This window comes from Chamaea fasciata, unplaced genomic scaffold (genome assembly GCF_029207755.1).
Source record: "Chamaea fasciata isolate MVZ Bird 193981 ecotype frontalis unplaced genomic scaffold, bChaFas1.0.hap1 SCAF_18, whole genome shotgun sequence".
NCBI classification, from domain to species: domain Eukaryota; kingdom Metazoa; phylum Chordata; class Aves; order Passeriformes; family Sylviidae; genus Chamaea; species Chamaea fasciata.
This window is the reverse complement of record NW_027094103.1, coordinates 10034932-10054259: the sequence shown is the minus strand read 5'-3', so window position 1 is coordinate 10054259 and position 19328 is coordinate 10034932. Positions and strand designations below refer to the sequence as shown.

Here is a 19328-nt window from a genome sequence, read left to right as displayed (position 1 = left end):
TTGTGCCTGGGGGTGGGGAGGTCGTTAGGATTTGGGAAGGGCTGCCAGGCTGTGGGATCTGCAGGAACTGGGATCTGCAGGAATTGGGATCTGCAAGAACTGGGAACAGGGAGGGGCAGCATCTCCCAAGGCTTTTGGTGGATGCTGCAGGTGGGGAGGATGTGGGACATTAAAGCTCATCCCATTCCACCATCCCAGGCTGCTCCAAGCTCCATCCAACCTTGGACACTTCCAGGGACCCAGGGGCAGCCACAGCTCCTCTGGGCACCCTGTGCCAGGGCCTCCCCACCCTCACAGGGAGGAATTCCTTCCCAATCTCCCATCCATCCCTGCCCTCTGGCAGTGGGAAGCCATTCCCTGTGTCCTGTCCCTCCATCCCTTGTCCCAAATCCCTCTCCAGCTCTCCTGGAGCCCCTTTAGGCACTGGAAGGGGCTCTAAGGTCTCCCTGGAGCCTTCTCCTCTCCAGGTGAACATTCCCAGCTCTCCCAGCCTGGCTCCAACCCTCAGAGGACCTTTGTGTCACTCTGGACTGGCTCCAGCAGCTCCGGGGCTCCCTGTGCTGGGATCCCAGAGCGGTGGTCGGGAGTGGGATGGGAGGGGGGGTGGAAGATGAGGTTGGGAGAGGCTTGAGGAGGATGATGAATGGAAGAGACGTGGAGAGGGGCTGGGCTGGAGCAGAGGACGAGCACAGGGGGTCCCACTGCCCCCCACCCCCGCAGCCGACTGCGGGCGGGGAGTGCCGGAGGGGCCGAGCGGCTGCGCCGGGGAGGGGGGCGGCTCCTCGGGGCGGCCCCGGCCGTGTCCCCTCCCGTGTCCCCTCCCCGCGCCGTCCGCAGTGCTGCCGCCGGAGCCGCGCAGCGCCAGCGCGGCCGTGCGCGGGGAGCGGCCCCGGCACCCCGAAACCCCGGCACCCCGAAACCCCGAAACCCCGGCCCAGGTAAGGGGGGATCAGGGCTCCCCCGGCACCGCAGCGGGGCGTGGCACCGGGGGGGTCTCGGGGAACGCCGCGGGCCCCGCGGGGATCGGGATGGGGATGCAGCTCGGGCGGGGTCGCGATGCACGTCCGGGGGTGCTCCTCGCTCCCGCACCCCGCTCTGGGCCCGGGGAAAGTTGCGGCATCCCGGGGGGTGACACCCCGCACCCCGCCCGTGGGTGGCCGGTGGCAGCGGGTCCCCGGCGGTGCGTGGGGCTGGCAGCGCCCGTGGGTGCGGCTGGAGGGAGGCTCTGGGTGCTGCTGCTCCTCTTGGCCGTGTGCGGACAACTTTGGAGTGTGCCGGGCATTTGCGGGGGTTGAAGCCCCCCCAAAACTGGCTTCTTTCCCCCGTTCCCGGACTGTGCCCGGTGGCAGCTGCGGTGGCACCAAGGCTGAGCCCCTTCCCGGGATCCTGGCAGCGGGGGGATGTGGGGAACCCCCTGACCCCGCTGCTGGGACATTTTGGGGTGCTCTGCTCCCTGCTGGGGCTCTGCAAGGGCATCACTGCCCGGCTCAGGGTGGCCCGTGGGCTCTGGCAGGTGCTGCTCCTTTCTCAGGATGGACCAAAGTGATGCAAACGGCATCAAAAACCTTTCCGGAGTAGCCTGGAACCTCCGGGAGACAAAACCACCTCGGGAATGAGGCTGAGGCTGCTGGAAGCTGTCGCTCCCCGGGATGGGTCCTTCCAGAAAAGGCACCTGATTATGTCTCTCGCTGGTGTCTTTCTAATAATTCTGGTTGTAAGCTGGAGCAGCAATTTGTCTTTGTGTGACGATGAACACTCCTTCATTTCCCTGCTCAGACAGCTCTGAGCAAAGGCGGCTGCCCCGGCCGTGGCTCTGCTCTGGGCTCGGGCCATGCCACGCTCCTCCCGGGATCCCGGGAGCGTGTGTGGATCAGCCTGATCCCCCTCTTCCCGTGAGGTTGCGAGAAAAAAAAAAAAATGAATAAAAAGGAACAAACCAAAAAAAAAAAAAAAAAAAAAAAAAAAAAAGATAACACAAGGCTTCCAAACGCGGCCAGTTGGCTCCAGGGATGCAGAGATGAGAACAGATGAACCATTTGCTTTAATTACTGGTATCAAAAGCCCATGCTGCAGCTTAGCCTGAAAATAAATATTGTTAATGTTGTGACACTGGGCTCTATTTGATGATGCATCGTTCATCCGGGAGGGATTGAGCGAGCTGCTGCTGGAGGGCTGACTCAGATCTCTGCCTCAGGGCTTCCGTGGGGAGGGATCAGCCCGGGGGACGCGGAGCCGTGGGGCTGAGGAGAATTGCTGGGAATTGGCTGGGAATTGCTGTCGCATCCCGTGGGCGCTCCGCCGGGCATCCCGCAGGAGGGCAGCGCTGGGTGGGCGCTGCAGCCTCGGTGGCGTCGCCGGGGGATGCGGTGGGAGCAGATCGCCGTCACCTGCAGGGTGGGAATCCAGCCCCACCAGCCCCGCTCGGAGCCTGGGGGCAAACCCCGTCCCCGGCTCGGTGCCGGCTCCAGCCCCGCTTCCTGCTCCTTCCCAGACTTTGCGCTGCTGCTGGCTGAGGGAAAAGCCGATTTTTGGTGCGGAGCCCCCTTTGCCAGTGAGGCTGACAGCCCGGAGCACGCTGCGGGGATCGGCGTGGGGCGAAGCATTCCCGGCTTTGGAAAGGGCCAGGGCTGGGAAACTGCCCAGGGAAGGGTGAGGGGCCTGAGGCTCGCTTTGTGCGAGAGTTTGGAGGGACTTTGCGTGGGGGGGTGACAACGAGCCGGGTCCCGGGGCTGTGGTGGCAGCGGTGACCCCGGCTCGGTGCCCTCCTGCCGCCCGCAGCCCGGTGACGCTGTCACTGCAGTCACTGCCAATTAGCGCTGGTAGTAATGAACCGCTCCAGGTGGTCCCGGCTGAGAGCTCAGGGGCTGGGAAGGAAGGAAGGAAGGAAGGAAGGAAGGGAGGGAGGGGGCTCTGCTTCCCAAGGCCGGGAATTGATGGACTCCCCCGCCTTCCTTAGGCCGAGGAGTGGCTGGAGGGGAGTGAGGCCGTGCTGGTTTATAAAGGTTCACGTGGTGGGGGCACCAATTCCAGCCCTGGGAGGTTTGGATCCAGCTCTCTGCTCCGGATCTGGGCTGATGGGGGCACGCCTGGCTCCGTGAAATCAGGTATTGAGGGGGTTGTGGGGAGGAGGGGAACTGGGGAAACTGGGAGCCCGGCGTGTCCCAGGCTGGTGCAGACCCTGAGCCCTTGGGGACAGTCACACTGCAGTGCTCAGGTGTCCCCCAGCAGTGGGACCTGTCCCCACAGGCCTGACCCTGCGTGGCTCCTCTGCCCCAGCCTGGCGATGCCACCCCGCCATTGCTCCTGTGGGGTGACACCACAGCCCTCTCCCATCCCTGGGGCACCTTGTGGGGCCTGTCACCCTCCCCTGGCAGCCAGCAGGACCTGCCACCTCCGAGCTCACCCTGCTGGTGCTTCCCAGCCTTTTCCCATGGCAGCCGCTGCCTGAGGGGCCCGGAGCTGGATCCCAGCTGGGATTCTGGTGGCTCTGGCCATGCTCCCTGTCCCCGGCATGGAGGGTGCGATGCTGGAGCCGTGCAGGGATCTTTCTGTTGCTAAGCAGCTCCCGAGGATTGACGGCAGCACCGGGTGGGCTCGGGGTGTGCTCAGACCTCACCTGGATCTGCCCCTCCGGCAGCCCTGGGTGGGTTGGATACACCCAGGAGTGGGTTATGTCTTTTATCTTTTATTTTTGCCGTTTTGTCTTTCCTGTAATTAACCAAGGGGAGTAAATCCGTGCGATAGCATCCTAGCAGTGTTTGGTTTAGGAGGGAGCTGCTGGAGGAAATGTCAACGTGCTGCTTAAATAAAATTGACTGAGCTGCTGCTCAGCTGCCTTGGGATGCAGCTTTGTCTGGAGGATGACAGGGAGCTGGGATTTCAGGGGGAGTGGAATAAAGGCAGTTCTCAGCACCTTGTGGGAATTGAAAAGCAGCAGTGGCGTTAGCCAAGCCAAAAGGGATTGGTGTTCCCAAAGACTCCCGGTGCCGTGGTGTGGATTTAACTGGAGGGCAGTGGAGGCATGGCTTTGCTTTTGCTGTCTCTGCTCTGTTACTGTCACCTGTGGACTGCGGCTGTCGCGCTGAGCTTTAATTAACTAATTAATACCACGCTGACCCGGGAAGGGTAAACCCTGCCGGGGTTTGGTGCGGGGCTGAAGGATGAGGCGACGCCAGGGCTGGCTTTCCCAAAAGCTGCATTCCCAGGACCCCTCAGCTGCCGTGGGGCACTCAAGGGTCTGATCCCACCCCGTGGTTGCTGGAGGATGTGTGCTGCCCAGGCTGCGTCACCTGCTGCTCCCTCTGGGATTGTCCTGTCCCTTGTCCAGGTGCCCGGGAGGAGCTCCAGCCCCAGCAGCTTCCTGCCAGCTGAGCTCTGCCTCCCTCCTTCCTGCTTCCAAAGGGAAGCCTGGCCCGTGGGCTGTTCCCCGAGCACCATCCATCGGGCAGCTTGCCCGATTTTGCCCGAACTTCCTGAAACCGCTTGCACGTGGGATGAGACGGATGACGGAATTTGGGGATTTGAGGGAGTTTGGGCGTGTGGGACCCCACGGGGCTGGGCTGCCCTCCTGCCCCTCCCTGTGACCCCCCTGATCGTCCTGCAGGGTTACACACCTGCTCCTGCAGATATTTTGGGGGATATTTTCCCTTTCCCCCCACCTCTGCAGGTGAATGCAGCAGTACCAAATCCTGCCTGGAGCCAGAGGACAGTGAGGACCTGCTGCCTGCCCCCATAGCCACGGACATCTCCCATGGTGCAGCATGTGCAGTGGGGAAACTCCTTTTCCTGGGAAAGGATGAGCCTGGATGGCGGGAGATGTTCAGGGCGCAGCTGGATGTGGGGTGTGGTGTCTGTGCCAGGTGCCTGGGGAGGATTTGGAATTCCCTGTGGTTTGCAGCTCTTCCTGGGTGCCAGGCATGGAGCAGGGCAGGATCTGGTCCTGATGGACTCGGGGACATGGCTGGGAATGTATTTTCAGCTGGGAGAGGTTTCCAGCTAAACTTGGTGTTTTGGGATGTGTGTCCTGAGGAGACAATTCCATCCCGGCTCATCCCAGCTTTGGCATTTGCTCCTCACTCTGCTCATCTTGGGGGGTCTCAGTGGGTCCCTGTCACCCCAAAACGAGCCCTATCAGGCAACCCCATCCCCTATTTTTCCATCCCTGGCTCCAGCTGTGGAGCACAAACCTGCTCCGGTGCCGACGTGCCAACCCCACCATCCCAACAGAGGATCGCTTTGGATCCATTCAACTTCCAAACCTCCTGCTTTTTGGTGAGGACACCAAATCATCTCGCACCTGGCACCAGAGCAGCAGCGTGGGTTGGTTGGTTGGGGTCTGGCTGCTGCTGCTGCTCTGTGCTCCAGGTGAGTGGATGATCCCCAAAATCTGCCTTTTTCCACCCGGATTAATCGCATCAGGCTTTGTCAATGGAAAAATTACCTCATCATTGGCACTGGCAGGTGGTGAGAGCAGCAGACTTATTCAATATTTAAGAAAGCTGCATTGCAGAGCTCAGGAGGCTGGAGGGAGAAATAGGTTGCCTGTGTCAGTGTCTGCTGCTGGAGACAATCTCTGCAGGCATCGGCTGGCAAGCGTGGAGCTCGCCGGAAAAACCTCACCCTTGCCCTGGGAGCCTGGAAAAGATGGAATATTTCTCTCTCCTCCCCTGGTTTGGCATTTCCAAGTGGCTCCGGGGGTGCCTCGGGGCAGCCCTTTGCGCTGGGCTCTCTGCAGGTGTCCAGTTGTGGGTGGCTCTGGGCCCTGCGGCGCCGTGGGGCGGGATGGGCTCATTCCATGGGGATCCCTTGGCTGCCTTTCCATCCCTCCCACAGCTGCTGGAGGGCGAATGGCACCTGCCAGCTCCTGACACTGCACCTGCCAGATTTTGGGTGCTGGAGGTGGGCCCGGTGAGTCGGCAGCTCTGGGAGAGAGAGGGATCCAGGGGAGGCGTTCAATCCCGCTTTATTAAAGCGTGACCAAATCCACGGGCTCCGTCACACAGAAGTAATGGAGCGGCGTGATTGGAGTCATGTGGCCCTTCCTTAAGGCCAGAAATTAAGACCTCACTGCTATTCCTGGCTCTGCCCGGGACGCGCCGCCTTGGCGCCGGCGGGAGCTGCCGGCGTCCGTCGGAAAAGCTCGGGATGAGACAGCTCCTCACATCCCCACCGACACCGGGACAGCAAATCCGGGACCCTCCGGGGTCAGCCCAACCCCGGGTGGTCTTGGCACCCTCCTGGGTTGGGATATTTCCATTTCATTAAGGAAATGCTGCTGCACCCCATCGATTCCCGCTTGGATGGCCACGTCCTGGTGCTCGGGAGCCAGGACTTGGCAGGGGCAGGGGGAAAAGCCGCCCTGAGCTGTTATTTCATTCTTTCCCATGCGCTAAAAATGTTGGAGGAAACATTAGGGCAAAGCGGGGGTAGTTGCTGGAAGTAATGCAAAGTAGATTTTCCAAATCTATTATTTATAGGCGGAGAAAGGGATTGTGTATTCCTTCAGGAACCGACCCCGGGCTCCGCGACAAAGCGGAACGCTCGCTGTTATCAGCAGAAAGTTCCAGTTGGGGAAAAGAGTTTTCCTTCCTCATCCCTCCTCGCTAGGAAGAACCAGGGATTTTCCCCTCTTTTCCCCAGGCTGCAGGGTTGGGGTGGACATTCCTGCCCCGTGTGACCTTGGGGGGAGTCCCTCATCCACCTGCATCTCCCCCAAAAAATGCGTGGTGGCATCGTGGTGCTGCCCTTGCTCCCTGTTCAGTCTGTGCCCACCCCGGGACCCCCTGGCTGTGCCGGGACTCTTCATTCCCAGCGGGAATTCGCTGCTGCACTGCGGATTGTGGAGGTGGCGGGGGGGACTTAAATGAACAATTCGCTTCGTTAAGTGACCTTGTTAATCGGAGCCTTCTGGTTTGGCACGGGAACAGGCGCTGTGTGAACCAGCAGAGCACTAATTACCCGCGTGCTTCCCTTCTCCTGCTTTTCCAAAAATACTTTTTTCACATCCCTAAGTTTTCCGTGAAGCCAAGGTGAGCCTCGAGCCTCCACCGACTCCTCCGGGAGCGATGAGAAACCCCTGCAATACTGCAGAGCAGTTTCCCCCCCTCTTTTTTGGGTGGTTTCTTTCCTGGCTTTGGAGCTGGTGATTTCAGTGGGGCAGTTTTGCAAGCTCCTGTTTTCCGTCATTTCCTCGGTGTAATCTCCCCAATTTCTCTGCTGGAGTTGCTTTGTGTCCTACAAAGGTGCATTTGCCAGCTCTGGTCCTGCTGGGATGCTGGTTTTGGGACCTGCTGGGATGAGGGGAACTGAGAGGTCCCTTCCAGGCAGGGAGGAATCCAAGGCAGCATCATCCCAGGGCAGCAGGATGGGAAGGTGAATGATCCATGGGCTGGGAGCAGCCTCATTGTCCATGGCTGGGCTCTGCAGAGGGTTGTTGGGGTTTTTTTGTGAATTTTTTAGCTCTGCTGCAGGAAAATTTATCAAATCCCTGGTTTTCCCTCAGAAGAGGTGACGGATGACTGGATCCATCCATCCCCATCCTCCTGCAGTGAGCAGGAGCAGTGGGCGGAGGGGCAAAACCCCTCCAAAAAATGGGAATAAAGCAACAATCGGGCTGTGGATTTGACACCCATTTGTAAACCAAAACGAAAAAGGAGGAGGGTTGTTTTTTTTTTTCCAGAGGGAATGTGGTTTGGTAAAGGACGGCGGGGCATGCTGGAATTTGGGGAGAAAGTTTCCTTGTTTGCAGCTGTTTCTCTGGAACGCATCCCCCTCTTCCCTCCTGACCCTGAGGCCTCATAATTAATGTGAGGTTGGGGATTCATTAATTACATCCAGGGTGTGCCGCCCTCCCGGGAAGGAGGTGACTGGAAGCTCCTGCATCTCAACACCCAGACAGTCACTACAGTCACATTCCCTCTCCAAACCCTCTTGATCCCACAAACAAAACCTTTCCCAGCGTGATTTTCAGGGATTTCTTTGCTGTTTTTTCCTCACAGCCTGGCTTGGGAGCTCCACTTCTTCACTGGCACCCGGCAGCGAAGTGACTGAAGTCCCTGCTGTGCCGGGTTGGTGACGGCCGGCGGGGCTCCGCTGTCCCCAAACTCGTGCCCGGGGTGGCCGGCGATGACCGACGCGGTGCTGGGCGGCTCCTCTGACCGGTGGATGTGCCCCAGTGACAGGACCATGTCCCTCCGAGCCAGGTGACAGCAGGGCACGGGGACAGCCCCCCAGGGTGGGTGGTGACACAGGTTCTTCCCGTGGGGGACACCGGGAGTTGTTTCGGTGCTGTGGGGTGGGGAGGTGTTGCTGTGTTTGCTCCTCAGCCCCCCGAGCGAGGTGGTGGGGACAGAGCCAGGGTGTGCAGGGACCTGGGGCTGTCCCCCTGTCCTGTCACCCTGCAAGGATGCTCCACATCCACTCCAGAGCACATCTCCAGCCCGGTTTGGTGCCTGGAGGTTTGGAGTTGCTTTTTGGGAGCAGTGGGGCTCCATGGGGAGGGACCAGGAGTTGGGGACTGTCACCCTGAGCTGGGAAAAGTCACTGGCTGTGCCAGGCTGGGCTCTCCTCATCCCTGCTCTCACCTAATCCTTATTCCCTCTCTTTCTCCTGTGCTTCCCAGCAGTGAGAAGGAGCAGTAAGTATCTCCCTTGCTTTTGTTTTTTCACTTATTCCTCTTTACCTGCTGCTTCGATGGCCTGAGGACAGGAAAAAACTGGGTTTGAGTGCAAAAAAGAATTAAGTTTGGGAAGTGTCGCACGGGGTTTTAATGAACCTAAGGCTCAGGACCACGTGGGTCTGCTCAATGCAGAGGGGAAAAGAGCCAGAAGAGGTCTTTGGATGAGCAGGAAGGTGAGGAATGTTTGCCTTTTGCGAACCCCTGAGTGGCAGACGTTACCCTGTCACCAGGTTAGCGCTGCCTGACGCCCAGGCTGGGAGAGAGGATCTTTGGGAATGATGTTAGAGGCAGAAACACTCCCATGCTTTGGAGAAGTGTTCCCAAAAAAAAAGCCACCCACTCCTGCTCCACCGCCCCGGTCCCACGGCTGCCAGGCAAACCTGGTGTTCCAGGGTGCCAAAGGAAACGTGGAAATAATGGGAATATTTCTGAAAAGGAGCTCTCCCTCCCTATGAAACCAATGTTTCCATATGAAAACCCCCTAAAAATGGAGACCAGAGCCGTGGGTGGGGGCTCTGCGGGCTGGGATCGGGATCTGGAGGACGGGGAGGCGTTTGGGGTTTGGGAATCGGTGCCTGGGCACAGCCAGGGCTGGGAATCGATCCGTGGCTGGATCCCTGTCCCCGCTGTCCCCGCAGGCTCCCGGCGGGCTGGGCAGCACAGCCCGACCGGCAGCGCAAGGGCGAGGAGCTGACGGACGAGGAGAAGGAAATCATCAACCGGGTGATCGCCCGCGCCGAGAAGATGGAGGAGATGGAGCAGGAGCGCATCGGGTAAGGAAGGCGGTGACACCCTGGGGACACCGAGGGACAGAGACAGGGACAGAGGGACCCCGAGCCCGGCGGGAGGAGGCTCTGCTTGGCTGCTTTCCTGGGCAGCAGCCTCTGCACTGCGGTGCTTCTCCTGAAAGGAGCCTGCGGGGGATCTTTGGGCCCCGGCCAGGAGGAACCTGCGCGCAGGGGAGGCAGCGGCTCCGGGTGCCGCTGGCGCTCCGCGGGGCCGGAGCCGGGCGTTCTGCTCTCATCCCGGTGGTTTTTTTCAGTCGAAAAAAGGATCACGGACAGCAGCTGACTGCTCGTCCAGTGCTGAACCGGAGCACGGGGGAGTTTGGTCCTGCTCTGGGGATGCGGGTGAGGAGTGATGGATCCATGCCGGTGGTTAATCCCGCTCTGGAAGGAGCTGTGTGTGAGGGTCAGGGCTGCTGGGGGGTCCTGGGGTCCCCACAGCCACTGGCGCCTCATTTTTCACCAGGGGCATTCCCGGTGCCCCTGCAGAGGGTGGAGAGTTCCCAGTGTTTCCTTTCCTGCCAGGTGAAAAGAGCTAATGCTGAGGAATCCATCCCCTTGCTGTGCTGGGAATGGTTTTCCAGGCGGATCTCCACAATCCCGTTGGGATCACGCCTGTTTTCCTGACGGAGGAGCGGTTTCTTCCTGCCGTGTTTAAGCACCCACCGCTCCTTTCTGTTTCTTCCTAGCAGGGACAACACTCAGGCCCTGGCAGGAGCCACACTCCCCACTGCCTTGGGGAGTGCCAAATTCCCTCTCACAGCTCAGGGACAGTTTGCTGTCCCTTAAATATTGAGCTGCAATGCAGCTGGGGTGCTCCAGCTGCGGAGAAGTGCTGGGTTTATTTCCTTGGTTTTTTTAGAAATCCCTGCTTAGGGAGGGGCCCGTGATCATCCTGGGAAGGCTTTGCCTCTCCAGGGGCTGTTCTCCCTGCCTGGGCTCGGCTCCTGCCCCATGGATGTGCTGCTCCCTCAGGCTGGAGGTGCCTCCGGCATCGCATTCCAACAGCCAACATTCAGCGCTTCCCTCTCTCGGCTTTTTGGCGGCAGCCAGGTGAGAGCGGCTCTGAGCGCCGGCGATTCACGCCCAAGAAGCGCTCACAAGTTGCCCTTTCGCAGCCCGGTGACAATTCCTTCCCAACGCCACGCTCCTTGGACGAGGCGTAAATCGTCTTGGGGAGAGATTTATTTCGCGCAGCTGTTTTCCAGCTGTCCCCTTTTCTCCCTCTTTGCCGAGAGCCGGAGGAGGTTTGCTCATCCCCATTCATGAAAAGCCGGGCGGAGGGGCTGGGAGCCGGGAATTGTGGCGGATGTGCAGCCGCAGCTGATTCTCCTCCTCGCGTGGAGGCGTAGCGGGAGCCTTGCCAGCCCCTTTGTGTTTGTTGGCTTGCACAACAAGAGCTGTAGGATGTTCAGCCCCGGGAATGTGGGACAGCGGCTGGATCAGCCTCGTCCGGAATCATCCGTTCGGGAGCGGCTCGGACCTTATCCAGGATAGCTCCTTCTATTACAAAATAATCCGGGTTTGCCAGGCTGGCCTCTGGCAGGGAGGCGGCGGCGGTGGCTGGCCCTCGTTGGCCGGGCTGCTTTAGGGAGCTGCTCCTGGAAAGCCGGATTTTTCTGGGATTTTTCTGGGATTTTTCAGGGATTTTTCTGGGATTTTTCTGGGATTTTTCTGGGATTTTTCTGTTCCTGTGAAGGGGAAAATAAATCCATTAAAACTCACCCGGAGGAGGCGTGGCTGCCCCTTCCCTGGAATTGTCCTAGGCTATGTTGGAGCGACCTGGGACAGTGAAGGGTGTCCCTGCCCATGGCAGGGGGTGGAATGGGATGAGCTGTAAGGTCTTTTCCAACCCAACCCATTCTATTATTCCATGAAAACACTGCTTTTGGTTAACATAAGGAACAGCTCGCACGGAATGAGGTTCCAAAGGGGGAATACGTGGTGAATACTTGGAGTTGCCTCAATAAGTGGAGGTGTTTGAGGGATTGATTCATTAGAGCTTCACACCCAATCCTTGTGCAATCCTGAACCCCACAACTGAGGCTGTGGATCAACCTCCTCATGCCTCAAACCCTTCCCAATTTTTTGCCCTCCATCTCCTGTATCCTCCATCCCACCGGCCCCTTGTCTTGGGAACAAATCGATGCCTCTTGTTGAGCCGTTGTTTGTGGGGTTGGACTTGGTGTCAAAGCCAGCTCAAATTAATCCCGTGAAGGAGTATTTTTAGCTCCGAGGGTGGAAGGATCCTGCGGGATACGTGAGCTGGATGCTGATGAGGGCTGGAGGACGGGGACGCTTCGTGTGGGGGGGATTTTTTTTTTTTTGTCTTGCGGCGCAGAGAAGGACGAGAGGAGCTGGAATCGTCTTGAACATGACACAGCAGGAGCGCTGGAGCTGCTGGACTTCAGAGCTGCTGGATAATCAGGATCATCCTTTGGGATGAGGGACACAGGGCTGGAAGTTTTAGGGGAAAGAGATTGTCCATGTGGGTAGGGATGGATCCATTCTTGCCCCGTCTCAGGGGTCTGTGTGCTGGCTCTGGTGACACTCCGGTGACAGTGATGCTCTTCCAGCTGCAATCCACGAGGATCCTGTTTTCCAGCTGCCACAGGAGCACCTGCAGGCACTAATTGACTCCGTTCTGCATCTCTAATTGGGGGCCATCAATAACCCAGCCAGGCTGCTCCGCTGCCTAATGAGTTCCAGCATGCTCCTGGCATTGAGGGAAGGATCTGAAACCATCCCGAGGTGGAAACGGATATTTGTGGAGAGCACGGAGCTGGCTCTCCCAGAGGGGAGGTGGCAGCTGGCTCCTGGCTCTGGCTGTGGCCCCGTGGTCCCCTCTCAAAGTGCAGTGGCTTGGCTGTGTCCCCGTGGGTCCCACCTTTGCTCTGGGAGGAGCGGCTCTGCGGCGGGGTTGGATTTTAATTCGGCTGCTCACGGCTGGGATGACACAGGGATAATAATGCAGGAGCAGATGGAAGTCCCCGGGGATTGAGTCATTAACCTCAGTGGCAGGGAAGCTGTCTGGGGACCACAGCCTGGGATCTTCATCCCAGCATGGCAATAAAATTCGGGCTCCAGGCAGGGCAGGGAGGTTGCTGGAGACAGCCGGGAGTGTCTCCTGGGATGCACATTTCTGGAGGAGATATGAGGTTCAGTCGTGACCAGGGGACAGCTTGTGCTGCTTGAGATTTTGTGGGGGTTTGGTTGAGCTTTCCCCTCCAAAAAAAAAAAAAAAACCCTTCTCTCTTATTTCCAGGACTGCAAAAATTACCACCCTGCTGTAGCACATTTGGCAAGCATGGAATGGGATACTTGGAAAAACTCCTTGGGAGTCTTCCCTCCGTGGGTGAGGGCTCAACCTGGAAAAGCCCCAGAGGTGCTTTGCCTTTAGCTCCCTGCCCACTTGGAGGGGAGGAAAATTGCTTCTCATTTCTCATCCCAATTTTAATTATGCAATTTCCCTTAATCCGGAGCTTGGCTGCTTTTCTTGTCCCTTTTCCACCAGGAAAATGAGCCTTAATTTCATATTCAGCCCTTTAAGGCACAAGGTTTCCCCACGGAGACGAGGCTGGGCTTCATTCTGGAGGCTCTTAGTGACCTCCTTTGTGTTTCTCTGGAATTTTTTCCCCATGGATGTGGCGGCTGAGCCCATCCCTGCTGCTTCCTGCACGGCACTGAGGAGCACGTGGATCACAGTGGCCTGGATCAGGTCCTTCCTCGTGGATCAGGTCCTTATCCCACCCTTTTTGCTGCATTAAAAGTCCTCCCTGCCACAATTTAAAGCCCATTAAGAACATCTTGGCCATTCCTTTCTGCAGCGCTGATGAATATTTCAGCACGGTGGACTCCTGCTCCGTTGTTAAGTCTCTTTTCCTGGGATCATCAGCACTTCATTCTGGTCACTCCGTCCCTCTTTCCATCCCTCTCCTCCTGCTGCAATGCTGAGAGTTCCGTGGGGACATTTAGGTTGGAAAAGACTTCTGAAGTCGTGGAGCCCAACCCTAAACCCAGCTCTGCCAAAGCCACCACCGGTTCAGTCCCATCCGGGATTGAACCCAGCCTAAGGTGATCCCTCATCCCTGTGGGATCCTTTTTCTGCCCTAGATCATGGGAAATGTTTGGATGTGCCCCTGAGCCCTTCCCTGCCTGCTCCAGGGCTCTGGCGTGGGGCAGGAACACCCAGGGATGTCCCTCACTGCCCTGGGGCCGCTCTCCTTCCCCCTTCCAAACCGAATTCCAGGCGTTGGGCTGATTCCCATCACCGGGGCCCCGTTTCACTGCTGTTCGCTCAGGTGCTCGTGGAGCAGTTCAGATAAAGCTGCTCCTATCTCTCTCCCATCAGTGCCTAATCCCTGTTTTCCTGGCAGGTCAGGGATGCTCTCCCCATCCCCGGGGCTGTCCCTGAGGGCCGGGCTGTGCCAGCTCCCCGCCACCGGCTCCAATTGCTCCACTCCCGGGTTTTTCCCCCCCATTTTAACAATTGGAAGGACATTTCCTGCTCTTTGAAGTCCCTCTGGCAGAGGCCAGAGGGATGGGCCGTTGAAGGATGGATAATGGGGAGGGAGATGAGGTGGAGGGCTGGTTATGGGCAGTAAAAGTGAGGAGTAAAGGATATCTAGTGGAGAGAAAAGCTTTTGGGAAGGCAGAAATCTCATCCCTGGTGAGGGCAGGGCTCCCCTTCGTTATTAGTGTGAGGATGGGATGGATTTGGATCCCTGGGGATGCTGGATGGAGCTGGAAACAAACCTGGGCTTTTTTCTCCCCGTTATTGCCTTTACCAGGAGCTTCCCAGCCCAGGGGTCTGGGCACAACCCCCCCTTTCCCAGGGCTCTTCCTGCCAGGTTCACACCAGGACTTTAAATTGAACTTTTCCTTCAGTTCTCTCCCAGCAGCGTTTGAGTCATGGGGATTTTTAAAAAAGCCAAAAAAAGAGCCCAATTTCTCCCTCTTGAATGGATGTTTTAATTAGGAAAATGTACTTGGCTTGCAAGTGGTGCCACAGGTGTGTCCTGGCTGCTGAGCTCTTCCAGCGGTTCAAAAAATCCCACTTAAGGAGCAGCTCCTGGTAAATGAGAGCCTGGGAGAGATTTTTGCAGCTAAATAATGAATCTCTTGAAATGCAAAGGCTTTTTCCTCTTTTTTAGTTTTTTTTTTCCCCCTCCCTTTGATTGTGCCATTTGTTCCAGTTTCTATAATAGGTTTGTTTGGGCTTGCAGATTTCCAACTGGAAGCTGCTTTGCTTGGAGCTCCTGCAGCGCAGCGGGAGGAATCGCAGGGGCTGTGGGGTTTATCCATGTGCTTGGCTCCTTACAAAAGAGACGTTTTTTCCCCCAAAATGCTCCCCCTTGCTGAGGTGGGGGTGACAAAAGCTGGGGGTTGTGGGGGTCGTGCATTCCAAGGGATGCAGGCTGGGGTTAATTCCTTTGAAATAACACTTGGGGAACAGCCAGAACCCAGGTTTTAATTGGAATTGCTGGCTGGGCGTTCATGGGGTGCTGCAGCTCTGCAGAAGTCTCCGGGATTTCTGTGTTTGCCACGGGATCTGGAGCTTGAGGAGGCAGATGGTGGCTCCAGAGCTGGGCTATTCTCTGGGAAGGAGCCACCTATGGACGTGAAGGGCAGGGATGGACCACGGCACCTCTCAAGTAAATCCCAGAATGGTTTGGGTTGGAAGGACCTCAAATATCCGCTCACTCCGTGGGCAGGGACACCTTCCACCAGCCCAGGTTGCTCCAAGCCCCATTCCACACTGGAGCAGGGAATCAGGCTGGCAGGAAACCTCTCCCTGCAGTGGGAAGGCACAAAACCCCCTGGCTGTGGTTCTGAGGACGGAGTTTGTCAGCGCAAGGATGAGAACCAGCATTGCTGGATTTCGAGCCCCCGTGCTCCTGGCGCCGTCAGCAACTCGTGAACTCTCCCATCTGCTGTCTGGTGACACCAGAGCTGTGACAAACAGAGCCTTGTCCCCACTGCTGGCTCTGTCTGGCTCCGCTGCTGCCCACCCAGCCCAGCTTCCAGCTGGGAACAGGCTGCAGGTCCATCAGGAAGCGTCAGGAGGCAGCGGCAGCCGGAGCCCAGCGGGATGTGCCCCTGCGTGGGGAGGAGTGGGAGATCCCTGGGTGGCTTTTGGCACGGCCGTTGTGTTAACGTGGCTTTGCTTGGATGATTTGTGGAATTATGGACCCACGTCCCTGAGTGTGGCTGGGCCCGGGGGCTTTGAGATGCTCCTGTTGACTGCAGCCAGGCCATTTTGGGCTGTGATGGGCTGCAGGTCCTAAAATGCTTTATTTTGGGAAGAAATTCCTCCCCTGGAAGGACGGCAAGGTCCTGGCACAGGTTGCCCATCCCTGCAAGTGTCCAAGGCCAGGCTGGAACAGCCTGGTCTAGGGGAGGTGTCCCGGGGTGGAACTGGATGATTTTAAGGCTCCTCCAAACCAAAACCATTCCACGCTTGTATAATTTCCCCTCCTCGTGCTGCTGTTCCTTTGACTTTTCCCCGCGGATCCCGTGGAATTCCGGCCATCCAACACCAGCCCCAGAGGCATTTTGTGTGCAGGGAACTCGTGGATGGTTTATGGGCATTTATGAGCCGAGTCACCACAAATCTGAAGCTGTCACCGCACGTGGGAAAACGTCTTTTCCACACCGGGTGGTTTTTTTTCCGTCGGATTTGGGTCAGGCTGCCACGGGGGGCTGCTCTCCCCGGTGGGCTCAGGTCTCCTCCTCTCTTCCTTCGTTCCTTCCTCGCTGAATGGCATAAATAATGCAGCTTTTTTTTCCCTCGCTGTGCTATTTTTAGGGGCAGGATTCTGGGTTAGCTGAGCGCGCGACGCCGACGCCAGCTCCCGGCTGCTCGGCAGGCAGCTCGTCCCTGCTTTCCAAACTCCTTTGGCCAACGCTGGCCTTCCAAAACTTTCTCAACTGGTTTGAGGTTTTGGGGGTTTTTTCACCTTTGCAGGAACCAGGTTTTTTTTACAGCCTGATCTACAGTGGGCTTTCGTTTCGCTGCAAGAATTTTCATCCAATATACACAGCATTTTTGCTCAAATAATAAGAAAAACAATTAATTGTTTTATTCAGTCCTCATTAGAGCCTTGCCAAGATCTCCTCCTTCAGCTCTTCATGGGCAGCTGCTGGGACTGGGGTGGAAAGGTTTCCATCCGGGGACAAATTACTCCATGCGGAGGTGCTGCCTTGGATGATGGATTTTCCATCTCCACAGAGCTGGGGCCGGTGTCAGCTCTCTGGCAGCATCCCTGGAGGTCGACATTGCGCCACACAAACCTGTTGGAGCCTTATTTCCCGCTGGGATGTGGTTTTGTCCCATAACTGGAGAGGGAGAGGCTCCGTGAGTAGTGACACCCGGACCAAAGGCAGCATCCTGCCCTTTCCCTGGCGTTCCCAGCGCCTTTTCCTGACAATCCTGACATTCCCTGTGCCCTCTTGCCAGGCGCCTGATGACCCGGCTGGAGGACATGCGCCGCAGCGTGCTGGGGGACGGCGTGAACCGCTGCATCCTCTGCGGGGAGCAGCTGGGGACGAGGGGCTCCGCCTGTGTCGTCTGCGAGGACTGCAAGAAGGTGAGACCCCTCCCTCCGAGCCCCACAAACCCGTCCCCGCCCCGGGGGCACCGCGGATTTTGGGTGCCCGTCTCTACGGCCCGGCATCCCCGGAGTCACTGGTGGAGGCGCAGGCGAAGCTCTCCCGACCCTGCCGGTGTTGGGGACGTTCTGGTGGCCCCGGTGTCACCCGGCTCTTCGTTTTGCCCGCAGAACGTGTGCACCAAGTGCGGCGTGCAGACCACCAACAACCGGCCCCAGGCCATCTGGCTGTGCAAGATCTGCAGCGAGCAGCGGGAGGTGCGTGTGGCCGCGCTGTCCCCTGCTGTCCCCACCCCACACCTCCGACATGGGACCGACTCAACCCCCCCAGGGGCCTCCAGCATCACCCAGACGCTGTCTGAGCGCGGGTCTTTGCAGGGTGGTTTTGTTTCCTGCACAAAATGACGATTTAGTTTCGTGAAGACAAAGGTTTGGGGGAGTCCAAGGGGCTGTTGTGGGCAGAGATTGGCTGCTGCAGCATGAGCCAGGGGTCAGTTGATTGATTGATTGATTAATTAGCGGGATGGGCTGCAGGGTGGGGATGGGGGGTCCACCTGCTGGAGGAGGACCGAGGGGAGCGGGTGAAGCCCTGAGAGACCCGTCACTGCTCCCGCAGGTGTGGAAACGCTCCGGTGCCTGGTTCTTCAAGGGTTTGCCCAAGCAGATGCTGCCGCAGCCGATGCCCGTCAGCAAGAAGGGACCCCAAACCCCGAGTGAGCCCCGCCCGGCCGAGCCGCCCGCCCCGGACCCCAAAATCTCCTCCCGGGCACCCACCCGAGGTAGGTGACAGTGGGTGCTGCCCCCTCCCAGCACCGCCAGCTCTAGGGCTCCTTCCCATTCTCGCCAAGGGAAAACTCTGGGGAAAACACATCCGGAGCAGTCTTGTGGCTGCTGCCTGTGTGCTCAAGGGGCTAGCAGTGGAGCCTGGAGATGTTTTATCCAGGATTTCCAAGCGGGGATGGACGGGCCTGCAGGACACCCTCGAGCAAAGCAGCCCCGGGTGGGGATCGGGGCGCCCGGCTGAGAGTTTGGGCAGTGCCTTGGTAGGGATGTGGTGAGGGAGAGGCCTTGAAAAATTAGGGATTAAATAGGGAAATCCGGGGAAACAGCGGCAGCGTGTGCCGGGATGGGGCTGGGGGTGCGTGGGCCGCAGCTTCACACCCTCTCGCTCTGTTTGTGCCCCCAAGGCCAGGCGGATGCCGAGGACACCGAGGGTAAGCACCCGCCTCTGTCCCCTCCCCGTGCCGCCTGTGCCGAGCTCCGTCCCTGCCTCCTTCTATTCCCAAGGCACTTTCCCGCACCGTTTCCCCCGGGATGCTGCAGCAGGACCTCTCCTCGCTGCTGCCGCCCACCCTGCGGAGGGGGGGCCCGGGTTATTCCAGGGCTTCCCCACCTCCCGCACACGCCGGGGCTGAGCCGCTGCCATTCCAGAGCCGCCTCCGTGGGTGGTGGGTCCTGCAGGGAGGGGCAGGTGGGGGGGTGGGTTTGGTTTGGTTTTTTTTTTTTTTTTCTGGTTATTTAACGGCAGTCCTTGGAAAACCTCCCGGGGAAAGTTTAGGAGGCTTGTGGCTGTCTGTGGGGGATGGAGCAGCCGAGCCTTGTGCTGTGCACGGGAGGCAGAGCAGGGCGAGGGTGCAGCAGTGGCTTGTCCTGGTTGTTTCTTGGCCCCTCCAGCGCTTCCAGCCGTGGAATCATTCAGTTTGGAAAAGCGCTCAGAGCCCATCGAGTTCAGCCATTCCTCCAGCACTGCCAAGGCCAGCACTGGCCCGTGTCCCCAAGGGCCACATGCACACCGCTGTTTAATCCCCCTGCAGGGATGGGGACTCCTGGGCAGCTGTGCCAGGGCAGGACAACCCTTCCAGTGAAGAAATTTCCCCTAATATCCAACCTAAACCACCCCAGGCATAACTTGAGGCCGTTTCCTCTTGTCCTGTTGCTTCTTGCCCGGGAGAAGAGCCCGACCCCCACGTGGCTCCTGTCAGGGAGATGTGGAGAGTAAGACTGTCTCCCTGAGAGTTAATTTTGAGTAACAACCCCCATTTTCACACTTCCACATGGGATTCCAAGGGGGTGAGGATACCTGATCCCCCTCCAACGCTGCCTGCTCTTCATTTGGGTGACCATGAAGTTGGGAGCAGCTCAGTGACTGCAAACCCTCCTCTTCCTTGGCTCCGTGGAAGAGGCAAAGAGGGGCTGAGGGGACAGGTCCTGCCTGGAACGGTCCCCTCCGGTCCCCTGCATCCCACCCTTCCTTCA

General features: G+C 58.4%; 1 protein-coding gene across 4 annotated transcripts in view; it reads left to right on the top strand.

Moving 5' to 3' along the window:
• Nucleotides 1-854: 854 nt before the first annotated feature.
• The window catches only part of RPH3A (rabphilin 3A), a 29171-nt gene continuing 10697 nt past the window's right edge, over nt 855-19328 (top strand). The window contains exons 1-8 of one of the 4 annotated variants that reach the window (XM_066199784.1): nt 855-938; nt 7998-8201; nt 8621-8635; nt 9316-9450; nt 16922-17051; nt 17244-17330; nt 17689-17851; nt 18260-18286. In XM_066199784.1, coding sequence (XP_066055881.1) covers nt 8125-8201; nt 8621-8635; nt 9316-9450; nt 16922-17051; nt 17244-17330; nt 17689-17851; nt 18260-18286 — 634 coding nt within the window. In that variant the 5' untranslated portion in view covers nt 855-938; nt 7998-8124. Of the gene's footprint in view, nt 939-3063; nt 3105-7997; nt 8202-8620; nt 8636-9315; nt 9451-16921; nt 17052-17243; nt 17331-17688; nt 17852-18259; nt 18287-19328 lie in introns of those variants that run through there. The other 3 variants (XM_066199785.1, XM_066199786.1, XM_066199787.1) reach the window with 3 other exon arrangements.